We start from the raw sequence: 18,692 nt of genomic DNA on the forward strand, positions 1-18,692 counted from the left end.
AAAGCGGAAAAGGAGCTGGTGCTGGAATAATTACTAAGGCAAATGATAAGCCAGCTCCAAGACCTGGGTCTCCCTTTCTTCTCCTACACCATTGCCAGCACTACTGAAAGTGAAGACAGGCAAAATGATATTCACTATCACAAGTCCTGTCTGTCAAAAAGTCCCTGGCCTTCTGTTGTTAATGCGGAAGCCAGTCTTTCTTAGGTCAGCACACTTGCCCCCCAAACCTTTCTTATTCAGCTTCTACTTTTGAGTCAGTTAGATGATAAATAACCCTTTCCAAGCCTGTTCATCAAATAAAAACAAGGAAGTCCAAATCACATCCTTCCCTTTCTGTGCTGGTTCATTTGGTGGGTAAGATAACTCCCTGGGTTAAATGGTGCTATCAGCCTCAGTGTCTCTGTATTCCTGAAGATAGCAATTCTGCATCCTGCTACAATCCTCCCCACTTTGATAGTACCACCTCATTCTGCCTGTACTCTTTGGGAAATGTATTATTTAGTGCCCTTGCTTTTGAAGATGGAGAAATCCTTGATGAGTTGTGTTGTAATCCTGTCTGAAAATAATCTTCACATCCCTGTCAAGTGTAATAAGCTACAGTACATAAGACATAAAAACACAAGTAACTTTTTGTAACATTTTAAGTAGAATTATAAATTATAACGCATGATGGCAGAAAGTTCCTTAGTGATTCTTTCACTTCCAGGACCAGACCTTTTCTTACTCTTTCCCTCAAGGCTATTGAAAATGGTTATATGGGTAGTAATTAAACAAAGCTGGTGGAGAAATAGTAGGGACCCAATTTTATCAGTTATTGCAAATCTATATCTATTTTATCCAAGTCATTGGATAATAGATTCTGTAAATACTGACTACACCTACGTAAACCTTTACAAAGATCTATATTTAAACAAAATCAAAAATAAAGATCTATGTTTAACCAAAAACACTGTCTTGTTTTTAAGGACAAACCAGTGAAACCACCTACAAAGAAATCAAAGGAATCAGAGGTAAATACTGTGGTAGCATGTTTTCACTTTAAAACATGTTTTATTCTAGCTGTACTTTTATTTTGCACTTTTAAAAACTAAAATGCATTGAATGCCTACCCTGTGCTTGGTAGTGTGCCGAGGCAGGCACTTGAGTGAGTGAGTGAGTGAGTGAGTGAGTGAGTGAGTGAGTGAGTGAGTGAGTGAGAGTGTGTGTGTGTGTGTGTGTGTGTGTGTGTGTGTGTTAACTTTCTCTCATTAAGTCCTCAGAAAAGCCCTTTGAGATAGGCAGTGCTGTGCAAATACCAAGCAGATTGTTTTAAGAATGGAAGAAAATAAAGCTGTCAAGATTTCATGTTTTACCATCTCTGTCACAATACAATATTGTTAGGAAAAGAATGTCTGCAAGGTTGTTGTTGTTTTTTTTTCTTTTTTCTTTTTTCTTTTGAAGCAATGTGGGAAAATGCCCCATATAGCATTTTTCTTTGTGCTTCTTCTCTGATGGTTATTTCTGTTAATATCTCAGAAACCTGCAGATGACCAAGACCCCATTGATACTCTCTCGGGAGATTTGGACAGCTGTCCCTCAACTACAGAAACCTCACAGCACAAAGAAAAGGTACTCTACTTCTCCATGTCGACTTTCTTTGAAATATTTATGTGTGTGTTTGTGTGTATGTATACATATATAATTTTTAAACTGTAAAATCAATTGAATGATGCCACAGAGAACCTAAAAATAGAGAAAAGAAAAAATAACTTTAATTCCACTACTCTACAAACAGAATTACTTGGTATATTTCCTTGTCTTTTTCCATATGTATATGTTTTACATAGTTGTCCATTTTGTAATACATTGCTTAACATTATTTCATATGTTTTCCATGTTGCTTTACAACGTCCATAGCCATCATTTTTGATTGCCACACTGTATTATTGTATGGCAGTAATGGTATGTCTGCATTCGTTTCAAATGAGAGCAGTCCCTTACTACACCAGGCCCTCTGTGCTCATTTTCCCCCCACCCCTGGCGTGTCTTCCCCTTTTCTGCCCACCCAGCTGGCTGACTCCTCCTCATTCCTCAGGCCCAGCTCACGCATGGGCTCCATCAGGAAGACTGCTCTTACCATGCCTCCCTTCCCAGGCCAGGGTTAGAGGCCCCTTTTTCGTGCCCTGCCTACACTTTGATTGCCTGTCATCACATGTGTGTAACACCACAGAGCCTTGTGCTTTGTACGGTACTAATGTGTCTTTTACCTCTGTGCTCAGCGTTAGTAGAATGCCTGGTGCTCAGAACATGATTCAATTGAATGAAGAATGAATGTGTAATTCAGCAAGTGTGGGGCACACCTCTCATGAATCAAACAGAAGGAAAAGTGAAATGAGTACCCTTCATTGTTATTTTTAGGAAAGTTAATTCTGCAGATCTGTTTGCTCTTGTTTTGGCTGTAGCCAATTCTGCAGATCTCTTTGCTGCTGTTTTGGCATAGCTCCCAATCCCTGAATGGTTAGTCCTTCCTTATTGGGTGATTTAATTTCTAGACCACTTGAACATCCTATTTCTCACTCCTGAAAACTCCTAAATAATGACTACTTTTGGTGAATCAACTTTATTTTTATAAGTAACTTGCTCCAGCTCTCTGTAGTTGTTTCCATGGTTATATTTCTCTTCCAGGAATGTCTTGTTTTTGCTCTATTGGCACATAAAAGCCAGTCCCAGTAAAGACAAGCTCTGTTTTAATTTTTTTTTCTCCCCGTGAATTTTGTTTTTTAATAAACTTTAAATGTACACAATAAAATTTACAACATGATGTTATGTTATAGTGAGACATTAACATATCTATCATCTCACATAGTTACTTATTTTTTGTGACAGGAGCAGCTAAAATCTTATTTAACAAAAATCCCTAATACAATATAATCTTATTAATTTTGGTCCTCATGTTGTATATTAGATCTCTACACTTTTTCATCCTACATATGTGCTATTTTGTATCCCTTGACCTAGATTTCCCCAATTCCTTCCTGCCCCTCCCCTCCCCCGCCATGGTAACCACTGTTTCATTCTCTATCTCTGTGTATTTCAGCTCTCTGTATAATTTCCACATATAAGTGAGATCATGGGTGTTTGTCCTCCAGGTCTATCCATGTTGTTGCAAATGGCAGGATCTCCTTTTTTTTAAGGCTGAATAATATTCCTTGCATATACATTTTTTTTTTTTTCCATTCATCTGTTCATGGGCAGTTGGGTTGCTTCTACATCTTGGTTATTGTGAATAATGCTGCAGTGAACATGGGAGTACAGATATCTTTATGAGGTGGTGATTTAATTTCCTTTGGTTATTATATACCCAGAAGAGGGATTGCTGTGTTGTATGGGAGTTCTATTTTTAATTTCTTTAGGAACTTCCATACTGTTTTCCGTAATGGCTGTACCAATCTACATTCCCACCAACACTGTACTCAGATTACCTCTTCTTCATAGCCTCGCCAACATTTGTTATTTCTTGTCTTTTTTATAATAGACAAACTCTGTTTTTATATGCCAAATAAGATCTAGGTGAATTATGCGTCATGGAAATTGGCAGAACATCAATGTGACTCACATTTCCTTCCTAATTTTTATCCTTTTTACCTCCTGCCTAAAACACTTCTGTGTATATTCACCACTGTTCCAAAAATCATGACCAAAACACCCAGAGACTTCCATTTAAGTAAGTTGGAGATCTCCAGGATTCTAGAAAGAATAGTCTGCATTAGTTTGATTGAGTCAATAGTTAATTACTAGATGGATTGATGATAGCAATAACCTCATTACATTTCCTTTGCCTTAGCATAAGAGCAAGAAGACTGCTTCCAGTTCCAAAGCACCCAAGAACGGAGGTAAAGCAAAGGATCCAGCAAAGGTAAACACAGAGCAGCAAACATTCCACAAATTACCAATCAACTGGAGTGGGGTTTATCCTTCTGGTCATTTAATTTCTTACTGGAATCTATTTAGAATAAAAGATTTTTTTTTAAACACTGTCTATTCCCTAGCATGCATGCCTTGCTAAAGAAATTGAATTTTTACAGATATGTATATATATGTATATAAAACTATGTTATTACTATGATTTTTAAAGCACCAGTTACTTAAATACATATATATTTAATGCACCAGTTACTTAAATATATGTATAGTATATACTATATATTATATATAAATAATATAAAACATTTATATATAATATTTATTTAAAAATTTACATTAAAAAATTTTAAAGCACCAGCTACTTAAAAATATGTATTATATATAAAATATATGTATAAATATATATATATATTTAAGTAAATGGTGCTTTAAAAATCTAAATGAATGTTCTTAACACAATTCAAGTTGCTTTCATTTTCTGCCCTTATTAAAATACCATCAGAGTAAATACATGGTTTTATAAATTTTATAACATGGAAATAGTATCCAGAATTAGGGAAAACATTAGAGTTTTTGTGGTTCAGTATATTCATTAGATAGCATTTTAGAGGGAGATGGACTATTAGTACATAATTTTTCATGTTGCTCTAGAAGAGAGTAGAATTAAAGCTAATGAATTGAAGTTATAGGGTCTAGTTTAAGTCTTAGAGTTGGGCATTAATGGAGCACAACAATTGAGAGCTTCCTCTTATTAAAATTACTCAAGCCATGGTGAGGAATGGAAGTTAGATTAGACAACTTGTAGATTTCTTCTAATTCCAAGAATTATGATCCAAATGGTTATTACTATGACTCTCTGACTATAATGAGAAATTAACAGTGCAGCTTTAAAAGCAATAGTCCAGATGTATCAACACTCTTAAGATAGTGAAGTCTTGATATAATAGATTCCATTAAAGGACACAGGAAACACGATTGATCATTGACAGTTACTCATGCCATTATATCTCAAAGAGATTAAATAGATTAAATGCTTATTATTTAATTTGTTGTACAGAGTACTTCATCAGCTCTTTAACAAATTAGAAAGCATAATAACCCTTTCTGATAAATGGATTAGCTGGCCAGCCATGCCCCCAAGTACAGGAAAAGGATGGATCACCGTAGAATGATAAAACACTGCCATCCATGAATACCTACGCATTTGTTTTCTCCACTTACCCCAGCTTTTAAAAAAAAAAAAAAAGTTTAAAGTGAGAAATTTAGGATCACTTAAGGTTGTTTTTAGCTTATAAACTTGAGGGGAAAAACTCAATGTTTTGTCCAAAGGAGAAAAGAAACTTAAAAAGAATCATCTTTGTCCCATCTGCTCATAAGCCTCCTCTGGTTGATCAGTTTTTCGATACTTAATCCAGAAAAGAAAGAGCTCACCACGCACTGATGGTTTTACTTTCCCTTTTAGACAACAGAGGGAACTTCCAAGCCACAAACTGGAGAAAAAAATACAAGTTAAAGTTTACACTCTTTGGTAAGTTGAGTATTTATTGTAAATGAAGATAACCGTGCCTCAACCAACCAACGTGTTATATGTGAGAGAAGCAAATTCCACCTCTTGAGTATTTCCTGCTGTTTTTATATTATTGCCATGAAAAATGCACATTGCAAAATCTACAGAGTAACCGGCCATTCTCTGAAAAGCACTAAATGGGATGATTGTACTATTGGAATGTTTAAAAACATTAATCTTAGAATTAAGAGCTCTTTAAAATATTAGGCCAGACTCTTTAGAAAATGACTTTATGAGACTAGTTGGATCTTTGAAATCCAAATGCTCATGACTGCAGGTTTTTGTAGCAAAGCAAAATTAGCATGCTACAACTTGTAGTGAAATGTCCTTAAGATATATGTTTATCACCTAAAATACCAACACATGGTGGGGTGGGGAGAAGTACCCTTTAGAGTCTGGTGGAAATTACAGGGTTTTTGGAACAAGGGCAAAGGAAAGGATTGACCACTTTCATTTGCCTTAATTTTGGAAAGTACAGTATTGTATCTGATTCTAATTTATGGTGACTGAAGAAATCCAACAGATGAAGGAATTTCTGAAATTTATCTTGAGAGCTGGATCCTTATCTTAATCTTCAGAGAGGAGAGGTATTACTCCAGACCATCAAAGTACATAACCACTTACTGATGAAAGCCTAAAAGAAATAAAAATGTATATTAAATCAGGTTTCTCTCTTTCAATACGATCCATTTTTATTTCTTTATAAGGAGAGAGGTATACTAATTAGAACTGCTCTAAAGATTTTTCCCACAATTTTAAAGATTTTCCATTAATAATCCACTCTCATATTTACTTATAGGAAATTTCTTCTCATCTGTTACATAATGCTTTTGCTAAAGGGTATATTTACTATTTCTTTAACAAGAAAATTACATATCAAGTGGTTCACTAGATTTTTCTATTTGAATTTTTAAGGTATCTGCATATAAAATCTTCTGCTGGTGGATGGTGACTTTTGAAGAACAAAAGACTTTGGCAAGAGAAAATTTTTCTGGGTGGCTTCTAGACAGTGGTATTTGTTGAGTCCTTTGACATTTTAAACTTTCGTTTGTTATTCTTTTCCAGAAAGAAATGAATTTGTCTGGTTCACCTGTGTTATCATACTGAGTATTGATAAACTTTGAATTTTTAAAAAATTGCCTTTAGTTGGGAAAGGAAGCTTTATATTTGTAAGAAATATATTTGATAACATTTCTTAAAGCAACACCAAAAAAAGAAAAATTTTGCAAACTTTTGCACATTCTACACACAGTGCCTATAAATCTTATTAGCATTTTCAGTTTGCACTTAATCTTTTTTGTTAGCATTCGGAAAACAATACTTTAAACATTCTTCAACCTTCTAATTTCTTGTTACCCACTTTCCTCAGGCTTTTGAACTGTATTTGATGTTTCTTTGGGTTAATGTTGGTAAGTCAAACATAAAATATTGTACATTGGGCCTACACCTCCTCTTGAGCTGCTAATAATAAATTAATAGTAGATCACGACAAACCAGGAAGCACCGAACCCCTTTTCAGTTTGGATTCCTCTCTGCCAGAAGTGAAGACTTCTGCACCTCACAGTCAGCACAAAACACACTGAGACTTGAATCAAATCAGCAGAAAAGCAGAGTGCAAGCTAGATAAGTCACTGTACAGCAAGTTTTGAGAATAAAAAAATCTAATTCTTAGCGTATTCATATGGCTTGAACTCTGGTGGTTTACGACGTTATTAAACTGTGTTCTCTACTCTTTGTGCATAAAATCTGAGCAGCAATTATTTGCTTAGAGCCATCGCCACATTAGTCTTTGCACTGTATAGAATCTGGCTTTATGGAAGTTAATTTACCAAATATGAAAACAAACTTTTGCTTTAAAAAAAAAAAATAATAACTGAAATTTAAAATCTCCTTTTCCCCCGTGGCAATTTAAGAACTAAGCTCTGATGTCGTATAACTTTGAATGGTTTCTCAGATCTTTCTTAATGAATAGTTTATGAATGTTGTACTGATGTCATGAAAGAATTTGATAAATAGTTAATTTCATCTTCATTTCCTGGTAGTGGATGCAGGGAAAGATGTCAGGTACGTATCATAGAACAGATTTGGAATTTGTTTTTAGAAAGCATGGCTTTCCTTGGAACAGTTTAAAGCTTTTGTTAGACTTTAACTGACTTCACTAAAAATATTATCACCAATGCTCTCTAATGGGGCAAGCAGAAATAACACTGCTTCCAACACTGCTTTTAATGGGGATAAATTTTGTTACTACTCCCTAAAAATACTCTAAAAATCATGCACATACCTATGGGACTTCAAACTCCACCTACTTAAAATGCTGTGTCTTTGTCCCATCAGAGATATAGTGATTATTCTATTTTCAAGGCAGTAACAAGAAAAGGAAAAACACTTTTCCTGAAGGATTTTAACTATATATCTAATTCTCTCATTTGGGCAGTATAGATAGTTGCTTTGCTTAAAAAAAAAAAAAAAAAAAAAAAAAAAGGCTGAAACCTTTGACATTGACAGATGTGTTTGCAAGGGTATGGCTAAAGTATTACTGATTTCCATGGATATATAGAAGTATTTTTAAATGCATACCAAAATCCAGATTTAAGAATGCATGTAAATAAATGTTTAAGGGACTCTGAATTTGCCTTCTTCTTTTATTAGAAATATCAAGACTTGGGTGTTTGCGAGTAACTAATGATGAATTGACTTGAGTAAGCTATGGGATCTCAGTCCTGTTTTTACCCATCTAATTAGGAGAAAATAATTGCAAATGTCTGCTTAGAGGTGAAGAGCAATTTTTTATTACCAAAAAGGTTTCTACACATTGTTGTGGCAATATTGTATCTGTTTAGAAAATGGGCTTTCCCAAAAGCGGATGAAGACAGGATCCTCAGGTGACCAAAACTGACAATATTTCCATGTTTCATTAATCAAGATATAAAATATAATTAAAGCAAAATATTTTACATTAAAATCTTGGCTGTGAATGTTCTTTTTAGAAGGAAAATAGCCTGGGGTGGAAATTACCAGTGATTTCTGATTTTTTTATTTCTCAGACCATTAACCATGCAATAGGTATACAAATGGAATTGTAAACACATTTATGTCCAGAGAATCACTATTTGATAGTGTATTACAGCAACACATTTTGACATTTTTTGTGTCAATCAATCATATAGACCTTTAACTTGAAATTTTTGTCATATATTCAAAAAATTCATGTATATAAGAACTTCAGTTCAAAGCCAAAGAATGTCCTCACTTAGGCTGATATAAGCAGATATTTTCAGTTTCACAATATGTTATCATTTATTGGTGACTCTGCAATGATTTATTGGCAGTAAGTACCCATAGCGAGTTATTTAGTTGTTATAAGCTATGCCAAGGAATTTTTACAAAGGTGTGGGCAGGGTGCATGGAAACCACAGGTACCCCTGGGACTAGAAAAAGCCAGGCTGTCACGTTGTGGCCCCTGTCCCAGAAGAGATGAGAGAAGGAAGCAGTAACCAGAACCTGGAAATGGAGAAGGCTGGGTGGAAGAAAGGCCACCTCTCAGGAGCCAAGACCTTTAGTGAAGACCTGCCTAAGGCAACCTCCAAGGGAACCGGGAGAAAAGCACCCCTGTACCCCCCACTCCAATCTCCTGGGGCTCCCCATTGACCAAAATCCAGAGGGCAAGAAAGCCTGATGACATGGGCTTACAAGTGAGCCCCTGGGCACGGAGCAAGGAAGAGAAGGGTGGACAGCCTGTTTGGAGGGGTCAACAGGAGAGCTCCAGCACAGCCATAGTCCAGCTTAGTCTTTGATCCAGGTGTTCACGGTTCAGTATCCTCCACAATTCAAAGTCTTCAAGGGAGATAGATGAAACAGCTTATGAATAACAAACACGTGGGGCACAGGGTTTTGGACACTGTGGGGTTTAAGCATAAAATATAAAATGAGAAGAATAAGGTACTTCTCCGTGGTAGGAAACCCACGACTTGGGTTTACGTTGCAAGGCAACACCTGCAAATGAAACACGGTAGTAATAGCCCATTGATGAAAAACTAACAGCCCATCTTTTCACAGGAATGGCCAAACGAATGAGGAGTTGAAGAGAAAGGAAGTATCTTCAGCTGGAGCCAAAACAGCCATCTCTAGTTTGAAAATATTCACATTCAACAAAATTGGGGGATTCTAGGTCACAGGAACCTGGCAAGGAATGAATCATTACAGCAGTTCAAGCTTTTCATTTTGCAGCCATACTCTGATTTTTTCAAAATTCTTATCCATCCAACGTATGTTTTCTTCGATGGTTTCAATTGTTTGTTGGACACAACGGAGCTGAGAACCATTTTCTTTTAAAGAGCTGAAGAATCCTTTTACCTTATGAAGAAAAATTGAATTTTTAAAAATTAGTTTTATTACATTAAGCAAATGTATCTTCTGTTTATTATATTAAGCAAAAGAAAACTGAAGCCAGAATTCCAGCGTCTCAAAATTCTACATAGAAGGCAGTCCCAGGTGTCTGGATTCAATTATGTACACATAAGCTGTATGAAATGAGCTCATGCCTCATGATGTCAGGTTCTATGTTTTTTTCTCTGCAGCCCTCTTATTTATTCACAGTTGCCAGACTTTAAAAGACTTTACTGTTTACAATTTTATAATTAAGGTTTAATTGATTGTGTCTATTTAATGCATATCCTGTTCTATACACACAGATGCAAACTTAATTTTTTTTTTAACATATCTAAAAAGCAGAATGTGTGGACTGTCTTCTTTGCCAAGCAAAACAGTTCTGTCCACTTAAGTGCAGTCTTTCTCCATGGGCCTGGCCTTGCATATTGTTACAGAAACTCTGTGGGGAATGGGGTTCTTAGCAAGTTATGGTGGTAAGACCCCAAATCTTGCCAATTTTTTTATCCTAATCCATAATTTGTGTATTGTTCCCTCAAGATAAAATCCACATAAAGGTCCCCATAGTTTTAAAGAGATAAGAGAGTTTTGGTTGTCTCCTCAAAAATATCTTTGCTCTTGTTTCATCTCTGGGTATCTTAACCCCTTAAGCTCACATGAGGGACAGGCTGGCTCTGCCACAGCATTGAACATTGTGCTATTCTGTTTCACCTTAAAGGGTTCTTAACCTTTCCTCCATAAATTTTCACACCACTAATCCATCAATTTTTTAATTTTTCTAGTCAGGAAGTAAGTGTAGGCCAAAATATATTATTTATTCAGCATGGATTCCAGACAACTAATTCCTTAAAAATCCATGTCCTAATACCATATTATAAGTTTGGGAATATGGGGTTGGGGTAGGAATAGGCTTTAGAAAGATCGAATTCCAATTTTAAATGATGCAGAGTTGTTTTAAAATTATAGCTCAATACAACTTTTCAGTGAGCTGAAGGCATCGCCTAGAAAGCACTTCTCTGCCTCCAGTATCCTGCTTTGAGTTGTAGCTCAGCCTACTCTCTCATACTCTCAGAACTCAGGATTAATTCATAGTCAGTTAAAAATCATATTGGGCACTCTTCAACAGTTAAACCACATCAATAATTTTTCTAATTGGTTAATCCTGAAGGAGGTCATCCTGATAGACCCGCTAAAAAGCAGACCTTCTACAGGAGCTGTAGCAAGGCCAGCTGTTAACCCTTGCCCTTACCCAAAATTGTCTCCTATCTTCGTCTGCCCTGGAAATGCAGCATCTCAACTATTTGATTTAGATGTGACTCTCAGAGAACATTTTCTGTGCAATAAGCAGTGAGATATAGGGATAGAAAAACTGGCTAATCCTCCTAACTTGTTTGACCTTGAACAAATGAGTTCACTTCTCTGGGATTCAGTGTCCTAATTTATAAAATGGATAATATCTACATTGCAGAGTGGTGTTAAGAATGTAGTTACGTAATGTTGCTGAAATGTAGAACCTAAAACCCAGCATGTACTAGGGACACAACTTCATCTATTTACTCACCAATATTTACTCAGGTTCTTATTCATGTGTCTGCCTTAATTACTGTGACTAGACACTGAGGATGAGGCAATGAACCAGTACCTTGCCCTCATGCAGCTTACAGTCTACCTGGTTGTATAAACAGTAAATATGATTACTATAAATACACTGCTGTGAAGAAAGTACATCAGGGTATGATAGTAATGGGGGAGAGGTTGGCCTGCTTTAGACAGCGTGGTCCGGGAAGGTGATATTTGAGCTGGGACCTCTGAAGGATAAAATGAGCAAGCCAAGTAGAGAGAAGGAAAAGTTCAGAGGCTTAGAGACAGGAGAAACCCCTGGGGGCCAGAAGCAAGAGGCAGCTGAGTGGCTGTGACGTTGTGAAACAGCAAGCAAAGGAGCACATGTGGGAATTGGCTGGAGAGGTGGGCAGGAACCAGATCATCAAGATCTTGGACACACAGGAAGGAGGAGCTTAGAATTTACTGCAAGGCAGGGTTTCAAGAAGGCAGGGTCAGTCATGGACCATGGACGGATTTGCAGTTTTAAATGTGGAAAATGGTTTGCTACTGGCCAAATGCAGGAGAGGGCTCAGTTAAAAGGCTATGGCAAGAGATGGAAAGAAAAGGCTTGGATTGGGGTAAGAGCAGAAAAGACTACTGCATAGATATGAAGCAAGTGCTAGGCACAGAGACAACGGGACCCAGAGAAGAAGTAGATGTGAGAGGAAAGATGACTCCCGCATTTTAAATGTCAGTAGGATACTCTTCATTATGGCAATCTCTCAGGCTCTTCAGGGTCTTTGCAACCTGATGGTTCCTCTGCACACAACACTCTTGTCTCCTAATTATCCTGTAAAACATAGCACCATTTCCCCACCCCAATCACACTCTCTCCTTGCCTTATTCATCTTCAGAGCGTGTAACTATTTGGCGTAAATTGATTTGTCTGTAATTGTCTGATTCCTCCAAAGGAACTTAGGCTCCATGAGAGCAGGGTCTTTATCTGTTCATCTCTGTAGCCCCAGAACCAAAAAACATGCTTGGCATAAAATAAGAATGTAATATGTCTTGAATGCATTAATGAGAAAACGAATGAACAAGTGAATGAATGAAGTGTTCTGTTGCTATAGATCTGATCTATGAATGGATATCTATTTGGTCAAAGCCTATGTATAGCTCTTTAGTCATCACATAGGATACCTCTGCTGTAGACCTCACTGGAGCTCAAGCTTGAATTATCATGTGCAAATTAATTTACAAGCCTGGAGGAGGCTATTGAAAACTGGAGAAGAGCTAAGGAACTATGACAACCCTTCATTCTTTTGCATTTTCAAAGCTTTCTCCCTATATCAAGCTAGGTCATGGTATAACCAGACTACACAATGGAACTATTCCTAAATTTTAATACTAGGCTCTTAGCCTTTACATAAATGTAGCATATTTTAAAAGCCATGTAAAATTTGTTCCACAACTTTACTACAGGAAACCTTATTACAGAAGGGACACCACAAAACATAATGACTCACACATTAAATTTCTCAGAGTTTAGGATGGGAGGAAAGTCTGCTTTTGTAGAATACTTGTACATTTCATGTTCCCTTTTACCAGACAATGAGAATAATTCATACTGATTTTCCTCATTTTTCCTTGACTGCTAGGAAGCTCTGTTATAAGTTTAGGGTACCGTTTCATTAATTATCCTCAGCATAAGTCCCGTGTATACTTATCTCCTATCCATTTTCAAGCTTTTTGTTCTTTCTGTTAACATTTCTTTGATAGTTGCCTAAAATTGTTTCTGAAAATAGATGTTAGATATAATAAGTAACAGGGAATCCATGATCTTGGATAGCAGAGAACCAAGATTCCAGACCTGCCTCTTTCACAATAGCTCGATGACCACTGCAGTCGTTTATACCTCCAAGGCTCATCATTAACATCCTTAAGCAAGGACTAATTGTCTCAAGTAAGTGTTTGAAGTTTTTAATGGCAGAGCTAAGACCTCTTAATGTGTTTGAGAAGAGGCACAGTTTTTAATAGTTTATTTGCAACTGATTTTTGCTTATACCAACTCAATAGCATCCAAAAAAGTAACTTCTAAATGACAAAATCCATTTCTGACTCATCACACTTTTAAAATATTTTGTCTACCCTATACTTACTAGCTAATTGTCAGTTAATTTTAAAAGCAAAATTTGTCTTTACCTCTTCAAGCCGTGTTCTTGTAGAGAACTGATTTGTTGTTCCCATTACCATGTGGGCTATGGAAGGTGAGCCAAGTTCAAATCTAGAAAGGGAAATTGTCAAAATGTGTTGTGAAATACTTACTTATTCAACATATTTTTTAGTGCCTCATATATACAAAAGCATTTAACTAAAGACTGAGTAGTCATGAAAAAGATATAAAATATGATCACTATTCTCTAATGGGTTTAGTATCTAGTTGTAAAATATACACACCAACAGCCAAATAAAAGATTAAGTATCCAAAAGCAAATGATAGCAATAGGAAGTGCTACAAGAGTTGAACAAAGGCAGATGCAAATAAGGAAAAGTGCTAATAGAAGTCTTGGGCTTCAAATAAGTCAGTCCGTACAGGAAGAGCTCATTCCAGACGGAATGGACAATGTTACTATGCAGATACATTAGTTAGCATGTGATTAGAGTTTTATATTTTCTAAGGGTATTTTAAGTATCTCCACTGCCTATGTTTAATTAAAAAAAACTGTTCTTTTACAGACAACAAAGCTAACACACAGCAAAGTTAAGGAATTTATCCAGTCCCAGTACAATTGTTGGCGCTACTTACTTTTGTACAAGTTTATTCCAGTTTTCCCTCAGAAACTGCCAGGCCAATGGATATCCCACTGGATTTCTGCCAATGAGTGTAAGAATATCTGGAAACTCCTGAGTTTTTATTATATCTCCCTTAAAACTTTGATCTAAAAGCCTGGAAAAATCAAAAAAAAAAAAAAAAAAAAAAGGTTAGCAATAAACAAACAATGAAACAGTTACAAATAACTGCAATAAAATAATCTGAAAAAAAAAACCTGCCAATAATAAAGAGCAAAAAGATAAATAGGTTACCAGAGTCCTGATAAACCTACTATAGCTAAGTAATAATAAAAACTAAATTAATATTTACATACTGCTTACAACACGCATTCTCATATATTCTCTCATTTGCTAAAAAAAATAGTTAAGGAAGGATATCTCTAATAAATATTTCAAGTATGTTATCGCTTTAAAGATACAAAGATACACATATACTCCTTTAAATATTTTTCCTAACACTTGGTTCTCCCCAATTATTTGCCATTCTCATTAGATGTGTACCCACTTACATAAATGTTCCCAGCAGAATAGGCAATTCCTGGCCAAGAGAACAAAAATAGATGCCAGAATGATCTGACCTAATTTAATTTCCCTCGACCACATGAACGTGAATGAATCACTCACCACTGAAGCTTTTCCTTATTTTGGCTCATACAAAGGGCAAATTCAATTTGGTTTTTCTCAGTACTGGACAAAGAAGACTGATATTTACTGTAAAGAAAATCCCAGCCTTCAGTGCTCTGGGTCCCCACAGCAAACACTGCCAAGGTCACATCGTTAGGCAGGCTGTGGAAAAAGAACACACGCGGTGAGAAATGGAGATACAGTAAGTGAGTTTAGAAGCATAATGGTGACCAATCAGGAGCTGATGAGCTGGCCCCATGATTAGAGAAGGATGCCTGGAAATATAAACAAAAAGTACTTCTTTCCTTCACATTTTTTGAAGAGGCAATTTTCTAAATTATCTAAATTTGGTTTTAAGTAGTCTTAAAAACATAATGTGAAATGCCATTTTTATAAATACCCACCTATCTATCACACTTTAATGATGTTGAGTGAGTCTATATGTGGTCACCTTACAAGCCAAAAGAAAGAAATTCAAGCTAGACTAAAATTTATGCCATAAACACAAGTCAGGAATACAGTAGGACCACTGTTTGTAAGCATTTATTTAAACAGAAGCATGTAGATTGTTGGCATAAATGTTTCCTGGATAAGATTTAAACTTGTAATATAAAAGGACTGAAGTGTATAGCAAGAACAGAGATTTCCAGATATGGTAAGATCCTACCTTGCTTAGATAGTGTCAGCAATTACTATGCACCCCAGTCAGGGATTTTGGAGGCCCAAAAAAGCTACTATAAAATGTACTGTCTCTGTTTATGTCTGCCACGGCCATCTCAGTGTAATAAGGTTTTGTATTGGCTGTACAAAATGGGAACTATTCTAATCCTGTTCTAACTCCCCAGATAGTTGACTTTTATGCACAGAAGTTCCCTCCTAACATTTTTTAAAAGAAAGTTGGAAGATAGATAAATCTTAAAAAGCAATTTGTTTTCCAAAAAAGAGCAGCAGGGGAGACTTATTTATGCAGTAGCCCCCCCTTATCCACCGTTCTGCTTTCCATGGTTTCAGTTACCCTTAGTCACCTCAATCCAAAAATATTAAATGAAAAATTCCAGAAATAAATAATTCATAAGTTTTAAATTGCAAAAATTCTGAGTAGCGTGATGAGATCTCAGTCCATCTCTCTCCACCAGTCCCACTTGGGACATAAATCATCCTTTTGTCCAGCATGTCCATGTTGTACACATTCCCCACCCATCAGTCACTTAGCAGCCATCTCAGTTATCAGATCGGCTGTCGAGGGACTGCAGTGCTTGTGTTCAAGTTACCCTTATTTTACTTCATAATGGCCCCAAAGCACAAGAGCAGTGATGCTGCAATTCAGATATGCCAAAGAGAAGGCAAAAGTGCTTCCTTTAAGTGAAACGGTGAAAGTTCTTGACTTAATAAGGAAAGGAAAAAAATCATATGCTGAGGTCACTAAGATCTACAGTAAGAACGAATCTTCTACCTGTGAAATTGTGAAGAAGGAAAAAGAACTTCATGCTAGTTTTGCTGTCATATCCCAAAATGCAAAAGTTACAGCCACAGTGTGATAACTTTTATTACAGTATATTGTTACAATTGTTCTTTTTTATTAATAGTAATCATTGTTAATCTCTTAGTGTGCCTAATATATAAATTAAACTTTATCATAGGTATGTATGCACAGGAAAAAACATAGTATTTACGGGGCTCAGTACTATAAATGCAGTTTCAGGCATCCACTGGGAGTCTTGGAACATACCCCCAAGAAAAGGAGGGATTACTGTACTTGTTTCTGCCCATGTTTAGCACCGATGATGGAAAACAGAAAAGATACCCTATACATCAACAAAGTGGTTATTTGGTAAGGACTGACCTCAGATTTCCATTGGATTCCTTCCACTCTCTGAAATAGCCTTCTGCCCTCTGCACACATGGCTGATACTTGCGCATGCAGGCAAGGAGAAGGAGCTGACTCCGCAGCATTCGCTCAGAGACCGAGCCATCATCTGTCCATGTCTGCTTATCAATGAGGTCCCTCAGCAGCTTGATGAGGAAGGCCTGCGGGCGTTACACAGGGGACAGTGACATGTGTCATAGTATTGTCACAGGTCATGTCATGTTTATATAATCCAATATACTCTCAGGTGATGGGGACTAATTTGTAAAGCTTAATTCAACTCTTGTTTTTAAAAACCATGCAGCTCTACCTATATTTAATTATAAAAAGAGTCAAAAACAAGAAATAGCAATGAATGACTTTAGTATTTGTATAACAATCTTTTCTAAACATATCCTGTCTACTTAAAACCAGGATGAGCTGCCACTCTTAAACTAAAAGAAACATTTTATATGACTAAATTTTTAGAGCAAATTATGCAACAGGACTTCATGACATTTTGCCAAAAATAACAATTGTGTGTTTTTTCTTCATGTACCAGTAAGAGTCCCAGAAAATGCTAAAGCCAGCCATCATAATGGAGAAGTAAAAGAAATAAAAGATTTGTGAAAGGAAGGGAGTAATAAATCCATGAAAATTAAGTACAGAATCTAACATTGCCATTTCTGTTTCTAGTGCCAAACAAAACCAAAATTTTTGCTAGTGCAAATGCTTTTTCTTAATATTTATGAAGACACACACACACACACACACACACACACACACACACACACACACACACACACACACACACACACACACACTGATAAGCTCTCTTTTTCACGCACCAAAAAGCAAACCATAATTATATAACTATTCTATTTATTTCAGGCATTTACCTTGAATTGAGTTTCCACTTCACTCATATCTCTTTTCTCCATTAACTTATACATGGGTATCAGCTCATTCAAACCTTGGAACACGGGCATAATTTCAGTTTCATGTTTCAGGTACAGGGTTAAATCCAAGGCTTTTTCGATTGATAGTTTTCCAATGCTGATCAAGAGACACCATGGTTAGCAGTTTCAAACAAATTCCAGGAAATCAACTTTTTACTTCAAAATATAACTTAATCTTCCAGCACAACATTCAATTAGATCAAATACCCCTTATAATGACCTTTACATTAGTATCTGTTCTGTCACACATAACACAACATCTGGAGCAGTTGCACTGGAAGGGAGTTTCTCAAATAAAAGAGCTAGGGATAACTTGTGGTTAAGACCAAATGGAAGCATGTCAGCTTTGTCTCTCTATGAAACACTGGATTGTGTGCTAAGCCTCCAGAGTAAGAAGGGGATTTCGATCAAAGACTCCTCATGTAGCCATTCAGTCAAAACTATGAGTCCCTGGAGTAAACGCATCTCCATTTCAAAAAGACACTGAATATACATAGAACTGAGAGTTGGTGTTAAAAGCCTTAGTGGTAGGATATATACTTGTGTAAGTAAACACAAAACCCTCTAAGATTTAAGCAGAAATATGCCACAGAAGGGAATTTTTTAGGCAGAAAGAAACAGTTAGCTAAGCAACCCCTAATTTTCTCCCCCCACCTGTTGCTTTTTGTCACCTCAGGAGGCCCAGTTTGTGGGTGAGAAGAAGCAGAAGGAAGAACTCCACATTCAGGGCAGCAGGAGGACAGGGAGTGTGAGGAGAACTACAAAGCTACCCCTTCCCACCTCCATGGCTCTCCCCAGGACTTCAGTTCTGCCTAAGTAGGAAAGAAGTTTGAGTTTTAGGCTTGGAGAGCATTTCCTTAAAAACCCTTGTCATGGGGCAAAATGAATAGTGTTCACTCTGTCCTCAACCATTCAAAGGTCATTTGATTGGGCCAAATTTTGTAAGCTGTATTCCATAAAGATGCTGTAAAGATCAGGTACCTGGTTTAGGGGGGACAAAAATCTCCTTTAATCCAAGAGATGGCATTCA

General features: G+C 36.5%; 2 protein-coding genes across 11 annotated transcripts in view; one reads left to right on the plus strand and one right to left on the minus strand.

Moving 5' to 3' along the window:
• Nucleotides 1-8,435, plus strand: part of CAST (calpastatin) — a 112,048-nt gene extending 103,613 nt beyond the window's left edge. For all 7 annotated transcript variants that reach the window (XM_063087029.1, XM_063087030.1, XM_063087027.1 and 4 more), the window contains 5 exons: nt 966-1,010; nt 1,516-1,608; nt 3,824-3,895; nt 5,366-5,431; nt 6,386-8,435. In XM_063087029.1, coding sequence (XP_062943099.1) covers nt 966-1,010; nt 1,516-1,608; nt 3,824-3,895; nt 5,366-5,416 — 261 coding nt within the window. In that variant the 3' untranslated portion in view covers nt 5,417-5,431; nt 6,386-8,435. The remainder of the gene's footprint in view (nt 1-965; nt 1,011-1,515; nt 1,609-3,823; nt 3,896-5,365; nt 5,432-6,385) is intronic.
• The window catches only part of ERAP1 (endoplasmic reticulum aminopeptidase 1), a 34,815-nt gene continuing 24,374 nt past the window's right edge, over nt 8,252-18,692 (minus strand). For all 4 annotated transcript variants that reach the window (XM_063087024.1, XM_063087025.1, XM_063087026.1 and 1 more), the window contains 6 exons: nt 17,603-17,759; nt 16,701-16,885; nt 14,858-15,019; nt 14,208-14,348; nt 13,604-13,685; nt 8,252-9,826 (listed from right to left, as the gene is read on the minus strand). In XM_063087024.1, coding sequence (XP_062943094.1) covers nt 9,671-9,826; nt 13,604-13,685; nt 14,208-14,348; nt 14,858-15,019; nt 16,701-16,885; nt 17,603-17,759 — 883 coding nt within the window. In that variant the 3' untranslated portion in view covers nt 8,252-9,670. The remainder of the gene's footprint in view (nt 9,827-13,603; nt 13,686-14,207; nt 14,349-14,857; nt 15,020-16,700; nt 16,886-17,602; nt 17,760-18,692) is intronic.

This window comes from Cynocephalus volans, chromosome 2 (assembly GCF_027409185.1).
Source record: "Cynocephalus volans isolate mCynVol1 chromosome 2, mCynVol1.pri, whole genome shotgun sequence".
Lineage (NCBI taxonomy): Eukaryota > Metazoa > Chordata > Mammalia > Dermoptera > Cynocephalidae > Cynocephalus > Cynocephalus volans.